This window comes from Macaca fascicularis, chromosome 9 (assembly GCF_037993035.2).
Source record: "Macaca fascicularis isolate 582-1 chromosome 9, T2T-MFA8v1.1".
Classification (NCBI taxonomy): Eukaryota; Metazoa; Chordata; class Mammalia; order Primates; family Cercopithecidae; genus Macaca; species Macaca fascicularis.
Genome location: NC_088383.1, coordinates 72,619,542 through 72,638,796, shown reverse-complemented (window position 1 = coordinate 72,638,796; position 19,255 = coordinate 72,619,542). Strand labels below are relative to the sequence as shown.

Genomic DNA, 19,255 nt, shown 5'->3' with positions numbered 1-19,255 from the left:
GCGCCCGCCACTACGCCCAGATAAATTTTTTGTGTTTTTTAGTGGAGAAGGGGTTTCACCATGTTGGCCAGGCTGGTCTCGAACTTCTGACCTCGTGATTCGCCTGCCTCGACCTCCTAATGCCTGGGATTACAGGCATGAGGAAGTTTTATTCTCAAAAGGCCCCAATGGGAGTAGGAGATACCTCTCTCCAACCTGGTAACCCAGGCTGCTAAAATCTATGCCTCTGGCCATAAACCTCCAACAGCAGTAACACAATGGACTGTTTAAAGGTTATTTTATTAAATATCTTCAGTTCAAGGTTTCATTGTAACAAAGCTATGAAGGGTCTACCAACATTCAGAACAAACACTATTTTTAAATTATTTCTATGTTGTCATGCAAAAATTCTGCATCAAATGCCTTCCATTTCTTGTTTAAAAGGTGATTTTTTAATAGTCTATTGTCTATAGATGCTGACATTAGCCCCAGAAGAGGAGTAAGAATGCTAAGAAGTGGGGCTGGAGCAGCCATATGAAGCTATGGGTCTCAATGAATTCTAAGACCATTTGTCTTCAAGCCAGCAAAACGAAACCCTGTGGTGAAGGGATCTGCGTGCTGGCACTGCAGACTGCAGGGCAGGAAAGGGCTAGGGCCCAGGGGCTGGGACATGCATGAGCTGCTCGGAGGAGCCTGGCTAAATCCAAGCACCAGCACCTTTGAGTCTGCTCTCTTCTCAGCTGGCTCCCAAGTAAACCTGTAGCTTTGCCTCTTCTCCTAGCTCTCGTGCCTCCTGAAGGTAGTCCAGGGAACTGGAATCTACCCACCTTTCCCCCAAAAGTGGAGATGTTTGTGCAGATAAATCTGCAGCGTTGTTCTGAGGGAAACCAAGGCCATCACCAATCGCTCCTCCATTATCTTCTTTGCTATCTGCTTAGGGTATAGACCTCTTCCTCCTGGAATGGAACTCCTTGAGCACAGAGAGGGACAATGAAGGTAGAAGCCTTGGCTCTGGACACCTCTTTCGGGTTACATGCGGGGAGGGGTGATGCCCATGCAGATTGTCCAGCAGTAAGTCTATACTTCAGTTGGTCAGTAAAGAGGCCTCTGTAAGGACACCTCTTCTTCTTGCCAGAGCAGTCAGGTCAATCTCAAAGACAGGAAAAGAGATGGACGTGCAGCAAGGAAGAATAAAAAGGGAGGCAGCCTCGAAGAGAGCCTGAATGCATAGAAACGACCACCACCTCTTCTCCCACTACCTCACTCCTCCCATCCCACAGGGGCACTTGGCAGAGGGCCCAGGCCCAGATGAGGGTCAGCATGGGGACCATTACCGTGAAAAGGCAAGACAAAGATGGTCCAGATTAGCACAGAAACAGAACAGCCAAAGGCGGCACGGGAGCCCTGACCAGGGCCCGGCTCTCTCCTTGCTGAATTAGAAGAAAACATGAAGCAAAGCAGCAACAACCCCTCCCCCTCCTAGCTGCAGGGATAAGGCCTCAATATCAGGGCCCACATGCATTGTGCATCCTATAGAAATGGATGAGTGAGTGCATGTCAGATTAACACGAGGTTTCTCATCAGCTTCATGGCGGGCACACTTCTGCAGCACCAATTCTCTTCCCTTCTACACTAAATGAGACAGTACACATCAACGTCCGGGCCCTTAGTCCTGAGGCCACCACTTCTCAGCTGCCTCCACAGCAGGCTGGGAGCTCTGTGTTCTCTCCCAAGTAGGTCTGATGGTCACGATGTTCTCATCAGCCCCATTCTAGGCGCCTATGCAAGTTCCAAAGAAGTCCGTTCCTAGACCTGGGGTAAGCAGGCCACCTCAGGAGCTCCAATCACATCATGGCCCCCAAAGCTCTGTCAGAGTTCTTGCCTGGTCCCCGAGTCCATGGGGACCAGAGAGGCCAAGCTCACCTCTTCAAGGCCAGTGGGTCAGCCCGCTGCTCATGCCAGGATAGACCTCATACACACTCCTGCCTTCTTGCCAACCCAAGGGCTGTCGGTGGTTTTAAAATGCATCATGGTACGGATTCCTTTTTTTTTTTTTAAACAATCTTTTTTTTTCTTTTTTTTTTTCTTAAATGTAAAAAACACCTCGGTACAGCAGAGACAGACACGAAGGGCGGGCGGGAGGGCTGCATGCAGGGGCGTGCATTGGCTGCTGCCGCTTTTGTAATTGAATTGTTTTAAACCTCAAACAAACAGGACTGCCGCTGTCACTCAGGCCCTCCAGAGCCACTGGCTGCGAAGGTTCGACCTCTGGCTGGAATCTCCTAATGCCCCTGTCAAACAGGACAGAATGTGGTAACAGAACAGAGGACAATGAGCACACAGATGAGTTCCAGCGACTTTAGCACGCTAAACACGTGGCCAAGTAGGCCTGAGGTGGTGGGGAAAGTGGGTGAAGCTAATGCTTAAATACAAAACTGCCTCCCATTTGCTGAGCACTTACTAAGTGCTTTACTTATAGTATCTTACTTAATCCTCACAATGATTAAATGAGGTAGGCACCACTCTCTGCCTCTCTTTGACAGCTAAGGAGACTGAGTTTAGGGAGGGGAAGTAACCTGAGGTCACCCAATTTGGAGTCACGGAGCCAGACCCCAGTCTGTCTGATTTCCGAGCACAACTTATTACAAGCATTCTACCAGCCTTTGCCAATCCTCTGGGATGGCCCACACCTCCTCTCCCAGGGCCACCTCCCAGCCTTCTCTTCTTCCTCTGACCCCACCTGTCCCAGGCCCTCCCAGCCCCTCTCCCCCCTCAACCAGGTGCACCTGTGGCTGAGCTCACTGCAGCGGTGCGGCAGAGGCCCCTGAGCAGTGATAGTGGACATTGAGCCACTTGCCATCCCGACGGTGCCAGACCCGGGTCTCTTCTGACTGGCTGGTGCGAGGCCGACCCTGCCCGTCGATGTACTGGGTGAGGCGGATGTAGGCGATGCACGCTGCGTCCTCCCCAATCACGTGGACGTGTGGGTTTAGGATGGTGGTATGGATAGGCTTGCTGTTCTTGGACAGGACTACAGGGCAGGGTGGGGTAGGTAAGAGGACATCAGGCCTGGGCACCTGCATTTTCCTCCCAGCCTGCACTTCCAAGTCTTACCAACTCCCGAGCAACCATTCCCAGAATCTCCAAGTTCCCCCCCTCAAACGCCCTCCAGAGGCCAGGATACCACATTACATTAGTCTTCTTTATCCAAAAGGAACAGAAAGATGGGCAACAATGATAGTAGCTGCTGCTCTTTTAATCAGGCATTGTGCTGGGGTTTTACATGCCTGAGCTGTATTTCTTGCTGGATAATATTTTCTTCATTATAAGATGAGGAAATAGGTTCAAGGAATAATTTGCTCAAATCACACACCTGAACTCAGGACCATGTGACTCTAACTGAAGCCTACAGATTTTCTGTTTTGTTAGGCTGAGTTTAGATTTCAAAAGGCTTGGCTCGCCCCTAGCTAGGGCTGCAGAACAAAATCATGAACTTAAACCATTCAAAATTGATTTGTAATTTTTTTTTTTAAGGCACCAAAGCTGAAAGAGAATCACCAAAGCACCAAGCTCAGGATATTCCCAGGATTCCCTGGGGAAAAGGCAAAAGAAGTTGGATTGCCATTATCAGCATATGCTGTGAAAACTGTGTTGCTTTTATTGAGATTCACATTTTAGTTCAATTCAAATGTTAGACAGGGGCTACATGTCACCTTCCTAGAATTAATATAAACTCTGGAATTGCTTCTGGCTAATAGAATTACTTAGATAACTGAGAGTTTATATATGCAGCTGAGATGTGATAAGGGTGGGAGTCAGCAGAGAAGTTAGTGACTAACTATAACTCAGGGCAGGATAGGGAAGGCCCAGCATAAAGTGGGAAGAGATAAAAATAAGGAAGGGGAGGGTCTCATAGAGTAGACAGAAAGATGGGAGGGGGTGATGATTCAGCTTCTTATCCCCTTATCTTCCACGAACTGGTCAGAATGTACACCCCACCCCCCATACAGGACGCCTGCCTTCCTCCATAGTCAGGAAGATTCTAGCCACAACTTCCGATCTCACAAATCACCAAGAGTGCCCTGGTTTGCACACTTTTTTTTTTTTTTTTTTTTTTTTTTTTTGAGACAGAGTCTCGCTCTGTCGCCCAGGCTGGAGTGCAGTGGCCGGATCTCAGCTCACTGCAAGCTCCGCCTCCCGGGTTCACGCCATTCTCCTGCCTCAGCCTCCCGAGTAGCTGGGACTACAGGCGCCTGCCACCTCGCCCGGCCAGTTTTTTGTATTTCTTAATAGAGACGAGGTTTCACCGTGTTAGCCAGGATGGTCTCGATCTCCTGACCTTGTGATCCGCCCGTCTCGGCCTCCCAAAGTGCTGGGATTACAGGCTTGAGCCACCGCGCCCGGCCTTTTTTTTTTTTTTTTTTTTGAGACGGAGTCTCGCTCTGTCACCCAGGCTGGAGTGCAGTGGCCGGATTTCAGCTCACTGCAAGCTCCGCCTCCCGGGTTCACGCCATTCTCCTGCCTCAGCCTCCGGAGTAGCTGGGACTACAGGCGCCCGCCACCTCGCCCGGCTAGTTTTTTGTATTTTTTAGTAGAGACGGGGTTTCACCGGGTTAGCCAGGATGGTCTCGATCTCCTGACCTTGTGATCTGCCCGTCTCGGCCTCCCAAAGTGCTGGGATTACAGGCTTGAGCCACCGCGCCCGGCCGGTTTGCACATTCTTATCCTGGTTTTAATTTCCTCTATTTTGAAACCTGCAGACACAGAGCTTAGTTCTTACGTGCTGAGATCATCTCAATCTAATCTCAAAGGGTTTCCTTCCAATCCATCTTGGAAAGAGGTGAGGCTTAAAGCAATGAGTGAACTTTTTTTTTTTTTTTTTGAGATGGAGTCTCACTGTGTTGCCCAGGCTGGAGTGCAGTGGCGCAATCTTGGCTCACTACAAGCTCCGCCTCCCAGGTTCACACCATTCTCCTGCCTCAGCCTCCCAAGTAGCTGGAACTATAGGCGCCACCACCACGCCTGGCTAATTTTTTGTATTTTTAGTAGAGATGGGGTTTCACCGTGTTAGCCAGGATGGTCTCGATCTCCTGACCTCATGATCCGCCAGCCTCAGCCTCCCAAAAGTGCTTTGATTACAGGCGTGAGCCACCGTGCTCGGCAAGAAATAAGTGAACTTGATTGTGGTGACTGGGACTGCCACAAGGCAGTTGTGGAATGAATGGGCACTTGGGGCTCAGAGCAGGGCCTTCAAAGGTGCCTGTTTACAACCATCGGGGCACAAAGGGGCAAGCATACAGAGTAGGAGTGCAGCACGAAGGTCAAATAAGGGAAAAGTGGGCAACTGGGATGAGGAGGTGAGCAGGAGACAAAGGCAAAGGGGTGAAGGGGCAGGCAGGAGTATATCAGCAGCACGAACCCACTCACGATTCTCAAAGTAAAACTTATGGAAATCCATCCCCTCCACGAGGTTACCAAGGGCCTCAGGCTCAAAGGAAGTGAGGCCTGGATCACAAATCTTCCTGCAGGGAGAAAAAACAAAAAAGCAGCCTATCAGGCTTCTGTGGAGCGATTTGTCTTCCTTCCTTATCAGCAGTGTCTATCCAGTAGCAGCAGGCTAGCTGTGGCCATCCCAGACAAGACAGCGAAATCTTCCAGGCCTGCCTGCTGAGCCACTCAGCCCTGTGCTTTCGGCCCACCACCAGGACACCGTGGGTGAGCTCAGGGAATCTACCTGAAAGGGCTCCCAGCTTAGGAGAAGGCTTAACTCAGATACTTTGTCCAAGGTCCAAATTCCCTTTCCCCAGGGTCCTAATTGTTGTCTGGAAGCGGGGAAGGCCTTGGGAGATGACTTAGGTCACAAAAAAAAAATGGGTCTCTACTTACGTGTAGGCCTCAAAGTCCCCATTGTTGATGGCTTCAATCAGCTGTTCTGTAATCTTAATGATCTCCTGTTTTCTCACTGTGGGGGAGAAAAATCCATCAATTTACCTACTGGGGTACCTCCTAAGTGACAGAGAGCCTTCCCCAGTCCTCAGGAGTCCCCTGTGATCACTTATGACAAAGACATCCCTCTTCTCTGTCTCTAGGGCCGTTGGCAGAAGAGCGAACCCACCTTCCCTTCCATCTCCCTCTCTGCAGTCTGCAGACACAATGACCACTTCCTCCTGAAGCCCAGCCATTAGTTATGGTTCTTTGGCCTTGGCCTCCCGCTCTATCAACAACCAGGTTGCAGAAAACACACTTGCCTTTAACAGGTGAGGAGCCTGGTACATCGTGAATGCTGTGAGCCCCTTCCCTGTATGAGCAGCCTCTCTCACAAGCATCTCTCAATAAGGCTGCTTCCACCCCCAATTTACTTCTCTCACCTGAAGGGGCTCAGTCAGGTCTCAATCACCACCCCCACTCTTAGCCCTCATTCAGTGGCCAGGATCCAGCCCTGGGCGACAGGCAGCCTGACAGCAGAATGCAGCTAGGGCTGGGGTGCCAAAAGACCATCAGAGCCCTAGGATGGATGCTTCCCACTGCTCATCAACTCCACAGGGCTTTTCTGGGAGAAATGATCCCGGAATTGTAAAAACCTGTGACAGCCTGTACCAGAGAGGCTGCTCCGTTTACCTCTCAAGGCTTGGGAAAGCTGTACATTTCACACCAGCTCTCATGCCAGGAGGTGTTCCTCAGGAAAACCAGACAGGGCTCAGACTGACAGGCAGGCAGAGGTGGTGCCCTCCAGAGCCTTCCTCCCCAACCCATCCCAAGCCAAGGGACAGCTGGTGATGTCCTGCTGCCCTGGGCTTCTCTTATAGGGAATGCCACTATCAGCAGAGGCTGCCGCCAGGGTAAGGGAGAGCGTGGGTTGAGCTTGGGCTCATCTTAACCCGAGCCCTGGGTTGGCCCAGGCCACAACCCTTTCCTCACAGGAGCGAAAGGCTGCAAGACAACTGCAAGCATTAGAACAGCACCACCATGGCCTGGCCAGGCCAGCACAGCCAAGCAGCACAGCTGGGACAGGGCAGCGCAGCCAAAGGCACATCCAGGAGGGAGCCCCACAGCCATCAGCCCTGCTAGGCTGCAGCTCCAGGTGAGCAAGCAGCAGGTTAAGGGAAGCAAGGAGTTAGATGGGCTTCCTAAAGCAGCAGGCAGGTGTGCACCCACCACACACACACCCTCTCCAACCCACCAGACCCATCTGGATGACCTGACTGGGGCCCCACGAGTGAAGAGGGTTGTGCTTAGAAACTCTGCAAGGATAGATGGTGGGAGGAAAGGCAGCAGACACAGGCATCCTCCAGCACAGACGTAACTAGAAATATGAGGATGAGCCCCTGATAACCCAGTGAGGCACCGTATCAAGACTTCTTACTGCCTCGTCTTTTTTCCAATAAGGCTCTGAGGTGCAGGCCGTTTTATTTCCACGTTACAGATAAGGAACCTGCAGCTCTGAGAGGTTAAATTTCACACTCTTGAAGGCAGTGTATCTGGGATTTAAACTCAGATCTGTCTTGCCTCTGACCCCATGCTCTTAATATGTTATGCTGAGACTCAGGAAGCACTACATCCCCAACACAGTTCCTTGCTGTCACGATTTCCCCATCACCCCACTCCCACCCTCACAGACCTGACTTCCGACTCTGCCCTTCTTCCTGGCTCGGCGCTGAGGCAAGGCCCACTGCACATCTTGGGGACTTTCTACTCCCCCCACCCCAGGCCATGTTCTTCCACCCACTCTTCTCATTTCTTTGGGCCCCAGACTCAGGGGCCCCTGCCTGGTCTCAACAGCACCTCCAATTGACCCCCCACCCCTAGCAGAGGCCATGCTCCCAGAGCTTACTACCATGGGCAGCTGGGCCGGGCTGACAGCTGTGGTGGGGGTCCCTGAGGGGCTTCAGGACGAGCCAGGGAGACGGAAGCCAGAATGTGCCTCCCTCACACTTACTGGCTGAGGAGCAGAGAGAAGGCTGGGGCTGCATGCCTGCAGAGGGGGCTGTTCTGTCCCGGGAGCTCCGTCCTTCAGGCACCAAGCTGCCATTCCCAGTGCGGAGCGGGGCAGCTAACCAGCCAGGGCAGGGCAGGGCAGGGCAAGGCAGAGCAGCCAAAACAAACAGAACAAGGCAGGTGAGCGAGCAAGCCGGACAGGACCCGAGCCCATGGCGCTGCAGAGCCGGGGCAAGGGGACGCCTCGCCTCGGGCTGCTGTGGACACTGGACCACATCCCACGCCGCCGCCTCTGCCAGAGAGGCCTCCCAGCTGAGGGCACCAGGCAGGTGCCCAGACCTGGGCCGTGGCTTCCAGACGAGCCTTACAACAGCCTGTCCAAGGACCCCTGCTCCCGGGGAAGATGTTCCAAGGGGCCAGGCCACAGGGTCCAGAGCCCAGCAGTGATGGCGCCTCCTATGTTGCCAGCAGTGCTGGAATCGAACTGATCTGACCTCACTCACAGGGGCCTGGAGCTACTATGATTCACTTCCTCGTAGCTTTCTGCTATTTTTTTGGTTCCAAAACGTTTGATGCCCCCTTGCCACCCAGGGCATGCTCTCCCAGCTCTGTCCTACAGTGTTCCTCTGTCTTTTCTGATGGCCTGGCCCAAAGCCACTTATGGAATTCAGGCAAAGGGAGCAATTCCAGGAGGCCCAACAAAAGAGCAGGACAGAGATTCCCAGGGGTCCGGCCTGCCATGCCCTCCCACCCCCCTGGCACTCTAGCCAGGCCCACGCTTAGGCGAGTGGTCCTTACAGGCCCACCAGGACACGACCAAATGTGGCCTCACAGTTGTCAGATTGGTTCCAACTCCATCATTCAGGCCAAGATCTTAGGACTAGAGTGACCAACTCATCCCAGTGTTCCCAGGACTATCTGGGTTTTATATTTATTTATATATATATATATATATATATATTTTTTTTTTGAGACGGAGTCTTGCTCAGTCCCCCAGGCTGGAGTGCAGTGGCGCGATCTCAGCTCACGGCAAGCTCCGCCTCCCGGGTTCATGCCATTCTCCTGCCTCAGCCTCCCAAGCAGCTGGGACTACAGGCGCCTGCCGCCACACCCGGCTAATTTTTTGCATTTTTAGTAGAGACGGAGTTTCACCGTGTTAGCCAGGATGGTCTCGATCTCCTGACCTCACGATCCACCCGCCTGGGCCTCCCAAAGTGCTGGGATTACAGGCGTGAGCCACCGCACCCGGCCTTTTTTTTTTTTTTTTTTTCTTTTTGAGACAGAGTCTCATTCTGTCACCCAGACTGGAGTGCAGTGGTGTGATCTTGGCTCACTGCAACCTCCACCTCCCGGGTTCAAGCATTTTCATGGCTCAGCCTCCCGAGTAGCTGGGATTATAGGACCCTGCCACCATGACCGGCCTTTTTTTTTTTTTTTTTTTTTTTTTTGAGAAGTTTTGCTCTTGTTGCCTAGGCTGGAATGCAATGGGGCGATCTTAGCTCATTGCACCCTCCACCTCCCAGGTTCAAGCGAATTCTCCCACCTCAGCCTCCCAAGTACCTGGGATTACAGGTACCTGCTACCACACCTGGCTAATTTTTTATATTTTTAGTAGAGATGGGGTTTCACCATGTTGGCCAGGCTGGTCTTGAACTCCTGACCTTCAGGTGATCCACCCATCTTGGTCTCCCAAAGTGTTGGGATTACAGGCGGGAGCCACTAGGCCCGGCCTTTTTTTGTAGTTTTAGTAGAGATGGGGTTTCAGCATGTTGGCCAGGCTGGTTTCGAACTCCTGACCTCAAGTGATCTGCTTGCCTCGGCCTCCCAAAGTGCTGGGATTACAGGTATCAGTCACCTCACCTGGCCTATTTATTTGTTCCTAAAATTTTTTTTTCCTTTCTTTTCTTTTTTTTTCTTTTAATAGAGACAAAGTCTTGCTATGTTGCCCAGGCTGGCCTCAAACTCCTGGCCTCAAGCAATCCTCCTGCCCTGGCCCTCCCAAAGTTCTGGGATTACAGGTGTGAGCCAGCACTCCTGGCCCATCACAGTCTTAAAACCAAAAGTTCTGTGTCCGGGGAAAACCAGGATGATTGGTCACTCTATTTATGACTCATGACACTTGTGGGCTACTTTGGCAGGGACTTAGGGTACCCCTGTTCTGGGATGGCACATCATTATCAGCGACAGGAACAGTTCTCTGAGCCCTGGCCCCTGGAGAATCTCTAGCTTAGCTATTTTAGACTTGGGGTCAAAGAAGAGAAGCCTCTTGCCCAGCTCAGCAACACCACACAGGGGCCTCATATCTTGGCTTGTGGAAAGTAGCTTTTATACCAAGCCCTCTCCTAGGGGCATAGGAGCCAGCATTCCCAGTTCTGGGAGCAGAAAAGGCGGGTGCCCCATTGGAGCCCAGGTACCTGGGTCACTGCTGGAGTCCTTCCCCCTCCAAGGGCCAGCACCTACCTTTGAGGTCCTCATCTTCTGTGGTGGTGTTGCAGCTCTCTGTGGAGCCCTGTAGGCCAAAAAGAATATGTTTCTATATGCTCCATCCCTTGGAAGCCAGAGGAGCAAAGCAGAACGAAAGCAGAGTTTGTGCTCCTACAAGAGGTGCAAGGAGACCATGGAAGGTTCTGCTTCCACCCTGGCTGTCTGACTCTTCCCAAATCTCCGCCCTAGTCTTCCCCCACTTGGTAAATGCCCCTAATTAGACCAGTTATTCAGGCTAAAACCTGGTGTCATCCTCAATCCTTTTCTTTTTCCCTTATATTCGGATTGCCCAATCTAAAAATAAAATCTTTTGGTTCTGCCTCCAAAGTAAATCCCATGTCTTACCTCTTCACTTCCAATACACAGCTACAACCTGACTCCAGGCCACCAGCATCTCACACCTGAACCACGATAACAGCTTCATGGTCTCCTTAACTTCCCCAAGATTTTTTTTTTTTTTTTTTGAAACAGAGTTTTGCTCTTGTTGCCCAGGCCGGAGTGCAGTGGCATGATCTTGGCTCACTGCAACCTCTACCTCCTGGGTTCAAGTGATTCTCCTGTCTCAGCCTCCCGAGTAGCTGGGATTACAGGCGCCTGCCACCACGCCTGGCTAATTTTTTTATTTTTATTAGAGACAGAGTTTCTTCATATTGGCCAGGCTGGTCTCGAGCTCCTGACCTCCACTGATCCACCTGCCTCGGCCTTCCAAAGTGCAGGGATTACAGGTGTGAGCCACCGTGCCTGGCCCTCCCTAGAGTTCTTGATCATGATGTGGCCAGAGTGATGTGTTAAAGTGTCAGATAGATTCTATTACTCCCAACAGCTTCTCCTTGCTGCTGGAAGAAAATGCAAACTCCTACAAGGGCCTCTGTAGCAGGCCCTGCTGCTTCTCCAACCTCATCACTCTCCCAGGTTCTCCCCGTGTCACTTCCCTCTTCCCTCTGCTTGATTACACATGCCACACCTGAGCTTCAGTTCCTTCTGCCTAGGGCACTCAGCCTCAGAGTTGGCCTGGTTGCCTCCTTCCCCCACCCACCATTCAGTTTTTCGCTCAGATATCACCTCCTGAAAGAGGCCTCCTCCTGACTACTTAATTCAAGGCCCTGTTCTCTCTCTCTCTCTACTTTGGTGGGGTTTTTCTGTTTTCATTTTTTAGATGGAGTCTTGCTCTGTTGCCCAGGCTGAAGTGCAGTGGCACGATTTCAGCTCACTGCAACCTCCGCCTCCGAGGTTCAAGCGATTCTCCTGCCTCAGCCTCCCAGGCAGCTGGGATTACAGGGATGTACCACCATCCCCAACTAATTTTTGTATCTTTAGTAGAGATGGGGTTTTCCCATGTTGGCCAGGCTGGTTCTGAACTCCTGACCTCAAGTGATCCGCCCGCCTTGGCCTCTCAAAGTGCTAGGATTACAGGTGTGAGCCACTGCACCTGGCCTTCTCTCTACTTTGTGCCATTTTCTTCAGACTACCTATTGACATTAGATTTTATCTTATTTATGTCTTTGAGAGACTAAGTCTCACTCCGTAGCCCAGGCTGGAGTGCAGTGGCATGATCTCAGCTCACTGCAACCTCTGCCTCCCAGGCTCAAGCGATTATCGTGCCTCAGCCTCCCAAGTAGCTGGGACTACAGGCACGCACCACCACACCTGGCTACCTTTTTGTATTTTAGTAGAGACGAGGTTTCACCATGTTGCCCAGGGTGGTCTCGAACTCCTGAGCTCAGGCGATCTGCCCACACCTTGGCCTCCCAAAGTGTGAGAATTACAGGTGTGAGCCACAGTGCCCGGCCTATTTTATCTGTTTGCTTATTGGTTTTTTATCTGCCTCCCATCCCACCCACCGTTTGAACAGGTAATTTGTCTTGTCACCTCTCTAAACCAGAGCCATGGATGGTATCCAAGCTTAACAGATTGGTTCAGGAATGCCGGTGAAAACACCAAGGGCACAAAGGGGCCAGGCCACGGAGAATGCTCCAGGGTCTAGAGATGCTCTTGCCTGTTTTTCAGTGAACGTTTACTCTCATTTAAACTTCCAACATATGGAGGAAGATTCTATTATTATCATCCCCAATTTGCAGATACAGGATACTAAGGTGCAGGGGCAGGATTCAGACCAGGTCTGTCTGACTGCAAAGCCTGGGCTCCATAAGGTAGAACGCCCTTCCTCAGAATGGAGCAACTATGAGCACAGGCTACCTTCAGCTGAGCCTCTGCAAACGCCTTGGCCTCAGGGTGCAGCCTGTAGACCCCTGGGACCCAGCCCACCTGTCTCCTGCTGACCTGGAAAGCAGGAGACAGGCTCAGGAGCCACTCACCTTGATCCCATCTGTAGCGTTGTGTACCACAGTGGTTTGTGGCTCCTGTGAGAGAAGATGAAAATTACCCTTCCAACTTGGGAACAGACTATGGCTCTTCCCTGAGGAGCCCCACCTGCACCCCAGGACCCCCACAGACCCTGTGATGACCACTGAGGCCTGCCCACCAGCTATCTCCAGAAGACAAAATGTCCGGCTCAGCTGGGGTCCCAGGCAGCTGGGATAGCCCTGGATTTTGGCAGCAGCACTGGCTGGTAAGAAAGAGAGGCCTGGCAGGTGCAGGTGCCCAGGAGGCTGAGACAGCAAGGGCCCCTGTCCCTGATTCCTGTCAGTTCTGAGGGCTTTTTCCACATGGGGTTCCCACGGGGCAGGTACACTGGAGGAGCTGTGGGACTGAGGGCACAGGCCGGGCCCTGCCACAGTGTTCATCACAGGGTGTACACTGGGGAGAAGAATGAGGTCTCCCAGAAAGAGCCAGGACAGGAATCCCCCTTGGCAAGCTGAGCCCAGAGAGCCGCCCGCTGCGCCCGCCTTCTGCCTTCCCTAGTTCCTGGCCCCACACCGCCACGTCAGGTGGCACGAGGGTCCGCAGGAAGGAGGGGAGTAGCAGGCACCATCACTCCTCCCTCTTTCCCAGTCACCCCTTGCTGACTCTCTATTTAGCCACCACTAGCAGAGGGAGCTCCAAGAGCACACAGAACCCCTGGAGGAGCCCAGAGAGAACTCAGCTAGCACGAGGCACTCCAGGAGCCTGGAGACCTCAGCACCATCCAGAGGTGGGGCCCCAGCCCTCTTTCCTGTTTCTGGCTTTGCAAAGGAGAGACTGAGGCAGGTTTTACAAGGAGGCCTCCAAGAACTGATGTTCAGGTCCCAAGAAAGCTCCTACCCTCTCCTTTCCTAAGCAACTCACCTTCCCAGCCCCCACAGCAGACCCACTGAGGGTCCTGGGCTGGGCCTGGGAGGTTCAGCTGAGAGCCCTGATCACTCTTCCCCCAACCAGCGAAAGGAGCACGAGCAGGAGCAGCAGTTCTGCCATGCGGGACGGAGTGCGGCCAGGCGGGACAATGAAGGGGAAGGGGCATACAGGGCTGCACACAAAGCAGTCTGCTCTATGGGGACCAAGAAAGGAACAGGCCCAGGAGGTCAGGGAGGGGGCACAAGAGGAGGAAGAGGGAAGGGGCAGGAGGCAGCCGGGGGCAGAGGCAGAGAAGCTGTAGTCAGGAGGTACCATGGCCGTCTGCAAGGGCGCGGGCTCTTGGGCTGGGCTTACGAGACTGTTTTTGTTGTTGCTCTGTGGCTGAGACAAGAAAACAGATGGTTTAGTTCCTCCAGAGTCCCCAAGGCCACTCAGGTTCAACTCCCAGACCTCCCTTGCCCCCTGGCCTGGCCTGGAGGAGGTAGGCCTGAGGTGGCCTCCATACGCTGTGCAGATGGGAGCGATGGCTGGAGAGATGATCGGAGGAAGTATTTGTGGGACCCAGAGACCTAGCTCTTGGGGCACCCTTAAGGCGGGACAAGCCCAAAGCCTTGTTTTAAAGTATCTCTCCAGAAATCTCTGCTTATGCCAGGTGCCATGTCATTGCACAATGCACACCTGACCCAAAGAAGTTCAAGATCTTCTTCCCACCATACAGGGAAAGGGGGGGGGTAATTTACAAGAAAGCAGAACAAAATTCAGAAACTCTGGTCCCCTATCTGTGGGCAGTCTCCTGCTGCCCTTTCAACCCAGCACCTTTATTTCCTTCTTACAACACCAGCTCGAAGCCTGAAACAAAGAGAAAGGAGAAAAGAAAGTATGCCTGGCCTAAGAGATGGTATCCAGAGGATGGGGGTGGAAGTCCATTTCAGACCAAAATGCATTCACTGACCTCAGGGAGCAGAGTCAGGGCTGTGCTGTTCACCTTTTTGCCTGACAAATCTTAGGCCTGATCGGCTAGAAGTAAGGGCAGTATTCCGGTGAGGGGCAGGTGAAACCCAGAGGGGCTGTGGCTGTAGTCCCAGAATCTGGCTTCCAGCACAGAGTAGGCCACACACAGGCCAACATTCCCAACAGCACCATGACCACCAGGGATACTCCTTGCCTTTCAAAACTACATGGTGGTGGCCGGGCACGCTGGCTTACACCTGTAATCCCAGCACTTTGGGAGGCCAAGGCGGGTGGATCACCTGAGGTCAGGAGTTCAAGACCAGCCTGGCCAACATGATGAAACCCCATCCCTACTAAAAATACAAAAATTAGCCAGGCGCGGTGGTGCATGCCTGTAATCCCAGCTACTCGGGAGGCTGAGGCAAGAGAATTGCTTGAACCCAGGAGGCGGAGGCTGCAGTGAGCCAAATTGCACCACTGCACTCCAGCCTGGGCGACAGAGCAAGACTCCATCTTAAAAAAACAAAAACAAACAAACAAAAACATTACACAGAGCGGCACAACAAGGGAGGGGCAAGGGGAAGATGGAAGGAAGGAAGGAGGCTGATCTCCAGGGCAGGGAGCCATATCCATGTGATATTCTCTGCCTCTGATAAGTTCCCTAACCAGCATACTCAATCTCACTGAGTTCCAGTGGGGTTGGGGGCCACTGAGAAGCAGCCTGATGCCTGCAAATTCTTCAATAGGAGGTGGGACAAATGTGTGGCTACCATCCCTGCACAGGGCACAGATGATACACTGACAGCTAGAATGTGTGTCTTCTCTTCTAGGACATACACAGAAAGCATCCTACTTCTTGCCTGGAGGCCTCTTGGACCAGACCTGAAGCCATCCACTGCCAGCTTGCTATCAATGGCTCAGACATCCCCAAACCCAGGGTTAGGCATGGAACCTCAAGCCAGGCACCAAGTGACTCCCTGAACAAGACTCCACAGACTGTGGCAGGCTAGAGAAGAGGGGTCCCAGGAGTAGTGAGACGGTGCTCTAAACTCATAGGAGCTCTGCTGTCTCCATTCCCACCAAGAAGCAGCAAAGCCCACCTAGCTCAGTGAATGATGCTGACCTGTTTGGGGTTGGTTAGAGAGGGCTGCCCTACCTGTAAATCCCAGCTGAGGCCAAGACCCTCACAGGGGGCAAAGACTCCAGGGTGCCCATAAAACCTGCAGAGGGCTGGAATGTCACCCAAGTGGCCCCACCTCTGGTTTTTTTTTTTTTTTTTGAGACGGGGTCTTGCTGTCGCCCAGGCTGGAGTGCAGTGACACGATCTCAGCTCACTGCAAGCTCTGCCTCCTGGGTTCACACCATTCTCCTGCCTCAGCCTCCCAAGTAGCTGGGACTACAGGCGCCTGCCACCATGCCCAGCTAATTTTTTGTACTTTTAGTAGAGACGAGGTTTCACCATGTTAGCCAGGATGGTCTCGATCTCCTGACCTCGTGATCCGCCTGCCTCGGCCTCCCAAAGTGCTGGGATTACAGGCGTGAGCCACCACGCCCGGCCCCCACCTCTGGTTTTAATGGATGGTTTCATAATGACTCAGGCTGCTGTGTTGCCCTTGGTGCCCAGTGTACTGTGAGAAAGATGAGTTAGCTGTTCCCCTGAGGGTTGGGTGGGCAGGATGAACCAATGGGCACAGCTGGAGAATGGGATTTGCATGGGGGCAGAGCCAGGAGAGCAAGACTCACAAGTGGGAGCCTGCAACCAGCTCTTCTGCCCACCACACAGTTGCCCTCCAGCTGCCAGTCTGTAGGAAGCAGCTGCTCATGCCTGGGAAGCAGGGCCTCTCCTTCTGGGTGACAGCGAGTGAGGGTCTCTCCCTTGCTTGCCCCAGGTCCCTACCAGCTTCACATCCTACCCTGGGCTGCTGGGGGCTGTCCAAACTCCACAGCAGGGGGTGCCATACCACCCCTTCCAATGCCCACTTTTTAGGCCACTGGGTGACCTTGGGCAATGGCCCCCGCCTGGCAGGACAGGCCACACCTGCCCACACAGCACAGACATGCAGTGAGGATGAGTGAGGCACACGCACGTGGCAGAACGGGTTTGCGTGGCTGGCAGGCGGGCACAGGCAGCATGGAGTGGGCGATGGGTGGGCAGGCAAGGCTCACCATTAGGTGCACGCTGGAACTCGACTTCCTTTTCTGGACACACCACAGCAAGAGGGAAAGAGAAGGGGAAAGAGGAGGTAAGAAGAGAAGCACAGAGACGCTGCAGGTTAGCGCACCAGCATGGGCTCTGCATCGGGGAGAAAAGAGCGGAGGGAGACCCGGAGTCCAGCACCAGAGGGTTAAACAGCACATGGACTGACAGGCACTCATACCCTCCAGACCCTGGGAGGGAAGAACTCTTTTTGCAGTCAGGTTCATACGCAGATTTAGTCTTCTGAGATGTCTCAGCCTTGCTTAGAAAAAGCCTCTTAAGGAGATTAAGTCACAAGTCTGTGAGAGGAAGTATCATTTCGCTACAAATTTACAGGTCTGGGTTCATAGGGTTAGCTCACCCTGTAATGTTATTTATTTTCTCTTATTACTAGAACTGTCTGAAATTCAAGTGAGCAGCCACCAGGGAAAAAGCAAAAGCTACTATAGGCTGTCCTCAGCTTTAATAAAATTTGACTTCTGACTTCGCTGCACCTCTACTATGCTTTTTAGATAAAGATGCTGAGCTTTGAAAATCACCTAGCAGTTAAATGTTGGCCTTCCTTTGTCGGTATAGCCACGCTTGTTTACAGTATTTGAATTTTTTATAGCATTTTCCAATTCGTGGGAAATGGAAACAAAGGAGTGCCAGTGATTAAAACTACAGTGATCATAAAAATGCAGGGATGTAAGCCACAAGGAATGTTGAAAGCAGTGATTCCTCAGCCTCAACTCAATGCTCACGAACTTTACGTTCACATGTGAAACAGACGCATCAAGATGAAGACCACGCGGAACGCTAAAAATATATCCCAGAAGACTGCGTCTAAAAGGTGAAGGGTAATTGTGAATGTCGTCATTAGCTCACTGGGGGCAAGGTCCCCCCAGAATATGTCTATCTTTCAACTTTTGCACATACATTTAACAATGTCCAGCAAACACTGAGGGCTGTTTCAGGTACAGTAAACACAGCTGATAAACTGCTCCTGCTCTCAAGGGGCCAGCATTCTTTAGAAGGCATTTTCAAGGATTATTATTATAATCAATGAAAGAGGCTACAAATATTGACAATGGTCCATAATTTAGAATTAGATCTAAAGGAAAAGAAAAACCTAAATATAGTTAAGCCTCTTTTACACTGGCCTTTTATTTATTTATTTATTTATTTTTTAATGGAGTCTCGCTCTGTTGCCTAGGTTGGAGTGCGGTGGCGTGATCTCGGCTCACTGCAACCTCCGCCTCCTGGGTTCAAGCAATTCTCCTGCCTTAGCCTCCTGAGTAGCTGGGATTACAGGTGCCCACCACCACGCCCCGCTAATTTTTTGTATTTTTAGTAGAGACCGGGTTTCGCCATGTTGGCCAGGCTGGTCTCAAACTCCTGACCTCAGGTGATCCACCCGTCTCGGCCTCCCAAAGTGCTGGGATTACAGGCGTGAGCCACCGCGCCCGGCCTTACAGTGGCCTTTTAAATATGCTCAAATATGAGATTTTACTTCTAAGATTATCCCTCAAAAAGAGAGAGTTCCCTTATATTCATATATATAACATAGGTAGCTCTGTGTGTGTGTGTGTGTGTGTGTGTGTGTGTATCTCCTTATCCCTTTACCCAACTAAAGTGTTACTGCTTTCAGGAAGGTTCTTATCTTATGTCTCTTTAGAATTTCCACAGTACCTAGCAACATGCCTTATAGTTAGCATACAGGCCACGATCGATCGTTTGCTGAGTAAGCTGGGTTTGCGGACGTTGGTTTTCCCCAGGCTAAAGAAGAGCATAGGTTTCTAACTTGCACTGAATCACAGCAGCAAGAACTCTATGGAGGCACTCACTCACCAGGCCCAGGCTTGGTTCTGGTGATTTTCAGGGCCCTGTTGTCAAAGGCCATTGCAGGATCTTGACTTAAAGCAGATTTTTGACTAATGGGGAATAAGTTCTCAGCCTTCTCCTGGCTGGCTCTCTTTTTCCTAAATTGTCCTGCATGAGAACCTGAGATCACCTTTTTCCAAAGACTGTTTCTCAGGTTAGTGAACATTTTTCAATTTCCTTGTCCATCCTTTCAGGGATTTGCCCTTAGCCATGCATAGCTGGGCTCCTTCTGAACCAGCACACTACCACATTGTCTAAATGTGAAGTCTTTTTATTATTTTTTTTAGAGATAAGGTCTTGCTCTATTGCTCAGGCTGAAGTACTGGCATGATCACGGCTCACTGTAGTCTCAACCTCCTGGGCTCAAGGGATCCTCCCGCTTCAGCCTCTTGAGTAGCTAGGACTACAGGTGCACACCACCATGCCTGGCTAAATGCCAGATGATTTCTAAAGAATCATATCTCACTTTTACTTAAAAACTGTATATTTATTTAAAATTTTAAGCTGGAAAAGGGTTCAAACCTCTTTCCCATACTTAATTTAAACAAAATAATTCAAATAGTACTTAGGGAAATAACTTTCTTTTTTAAAGATAGGATGGCCATTCTGGCCTTG

The 19,255-nt window shown here is 51.6% G+C and overlaps 1 protein-coding gene across 50 annotated transcripts in view; it reads right to left on the bottom strand.

Moving 5' to 3' along the window:
• Positions 1 to 260: 260 nt before the first annotated feature.
• Positions 261 to 19,255, bottom strand: part of CAMK2G (calcium/calmodulin dependent protein kinase II gamma) — a 62,866-nt gene continuing 43,871 nt past the window's right edge. For 10 of the 50 annotated variants that reach the window (XM_005565462.4, XM_005565465.4, XM_005565477.5 and 7 more), the window contains 9 exons: positions 16,747 to 16,779; positions 13,942 to 14,010; positions 12,714 to 12,758; positions 10,375 to 10,423; positions 7,916 to 8,029; positions 5,866 to 5,941; positions 5,407 to 5,501; positions 2,766 to 3,010; positions 261 to 2,270 (listed from right to left, as the gene is read on the bottom strand). In XM_005565462.4, the coding sequence (XP_005565519.1) occupies positions 2,778 to 3,010; positions 5,407 to 5,501; positions 5,866 to 5,941; positions 7,916 to 8,029; positions 10,375 to 10,423; positions 12,714 to 12,758; positions 13,942 to 14,010; positions 16,747 to 16,779 (714 nt within the window). In that variant the 3' untranslated portion in view covers positions 261 to 2,270; positions 2,766 to 2,777. Of the gene's footprint in view, positions 2,271 to 2,765; positions 3,011 to 5,398; positions 5,502 to 5,865; positions 5,942 to 7,915; positions 8,030 to 10,374; positions 10,424 to 12,713; positions 12,759 to 13,941; positions 14,011 to 16,746; positions 16,780 to 19,255 lie in introns of all 50 variants that reach the window. The other 40 variants (XM_005565466.4, XM_005565470.4, XM_045400058.3 and 37 more) reach the window with 14 other exon arrangements.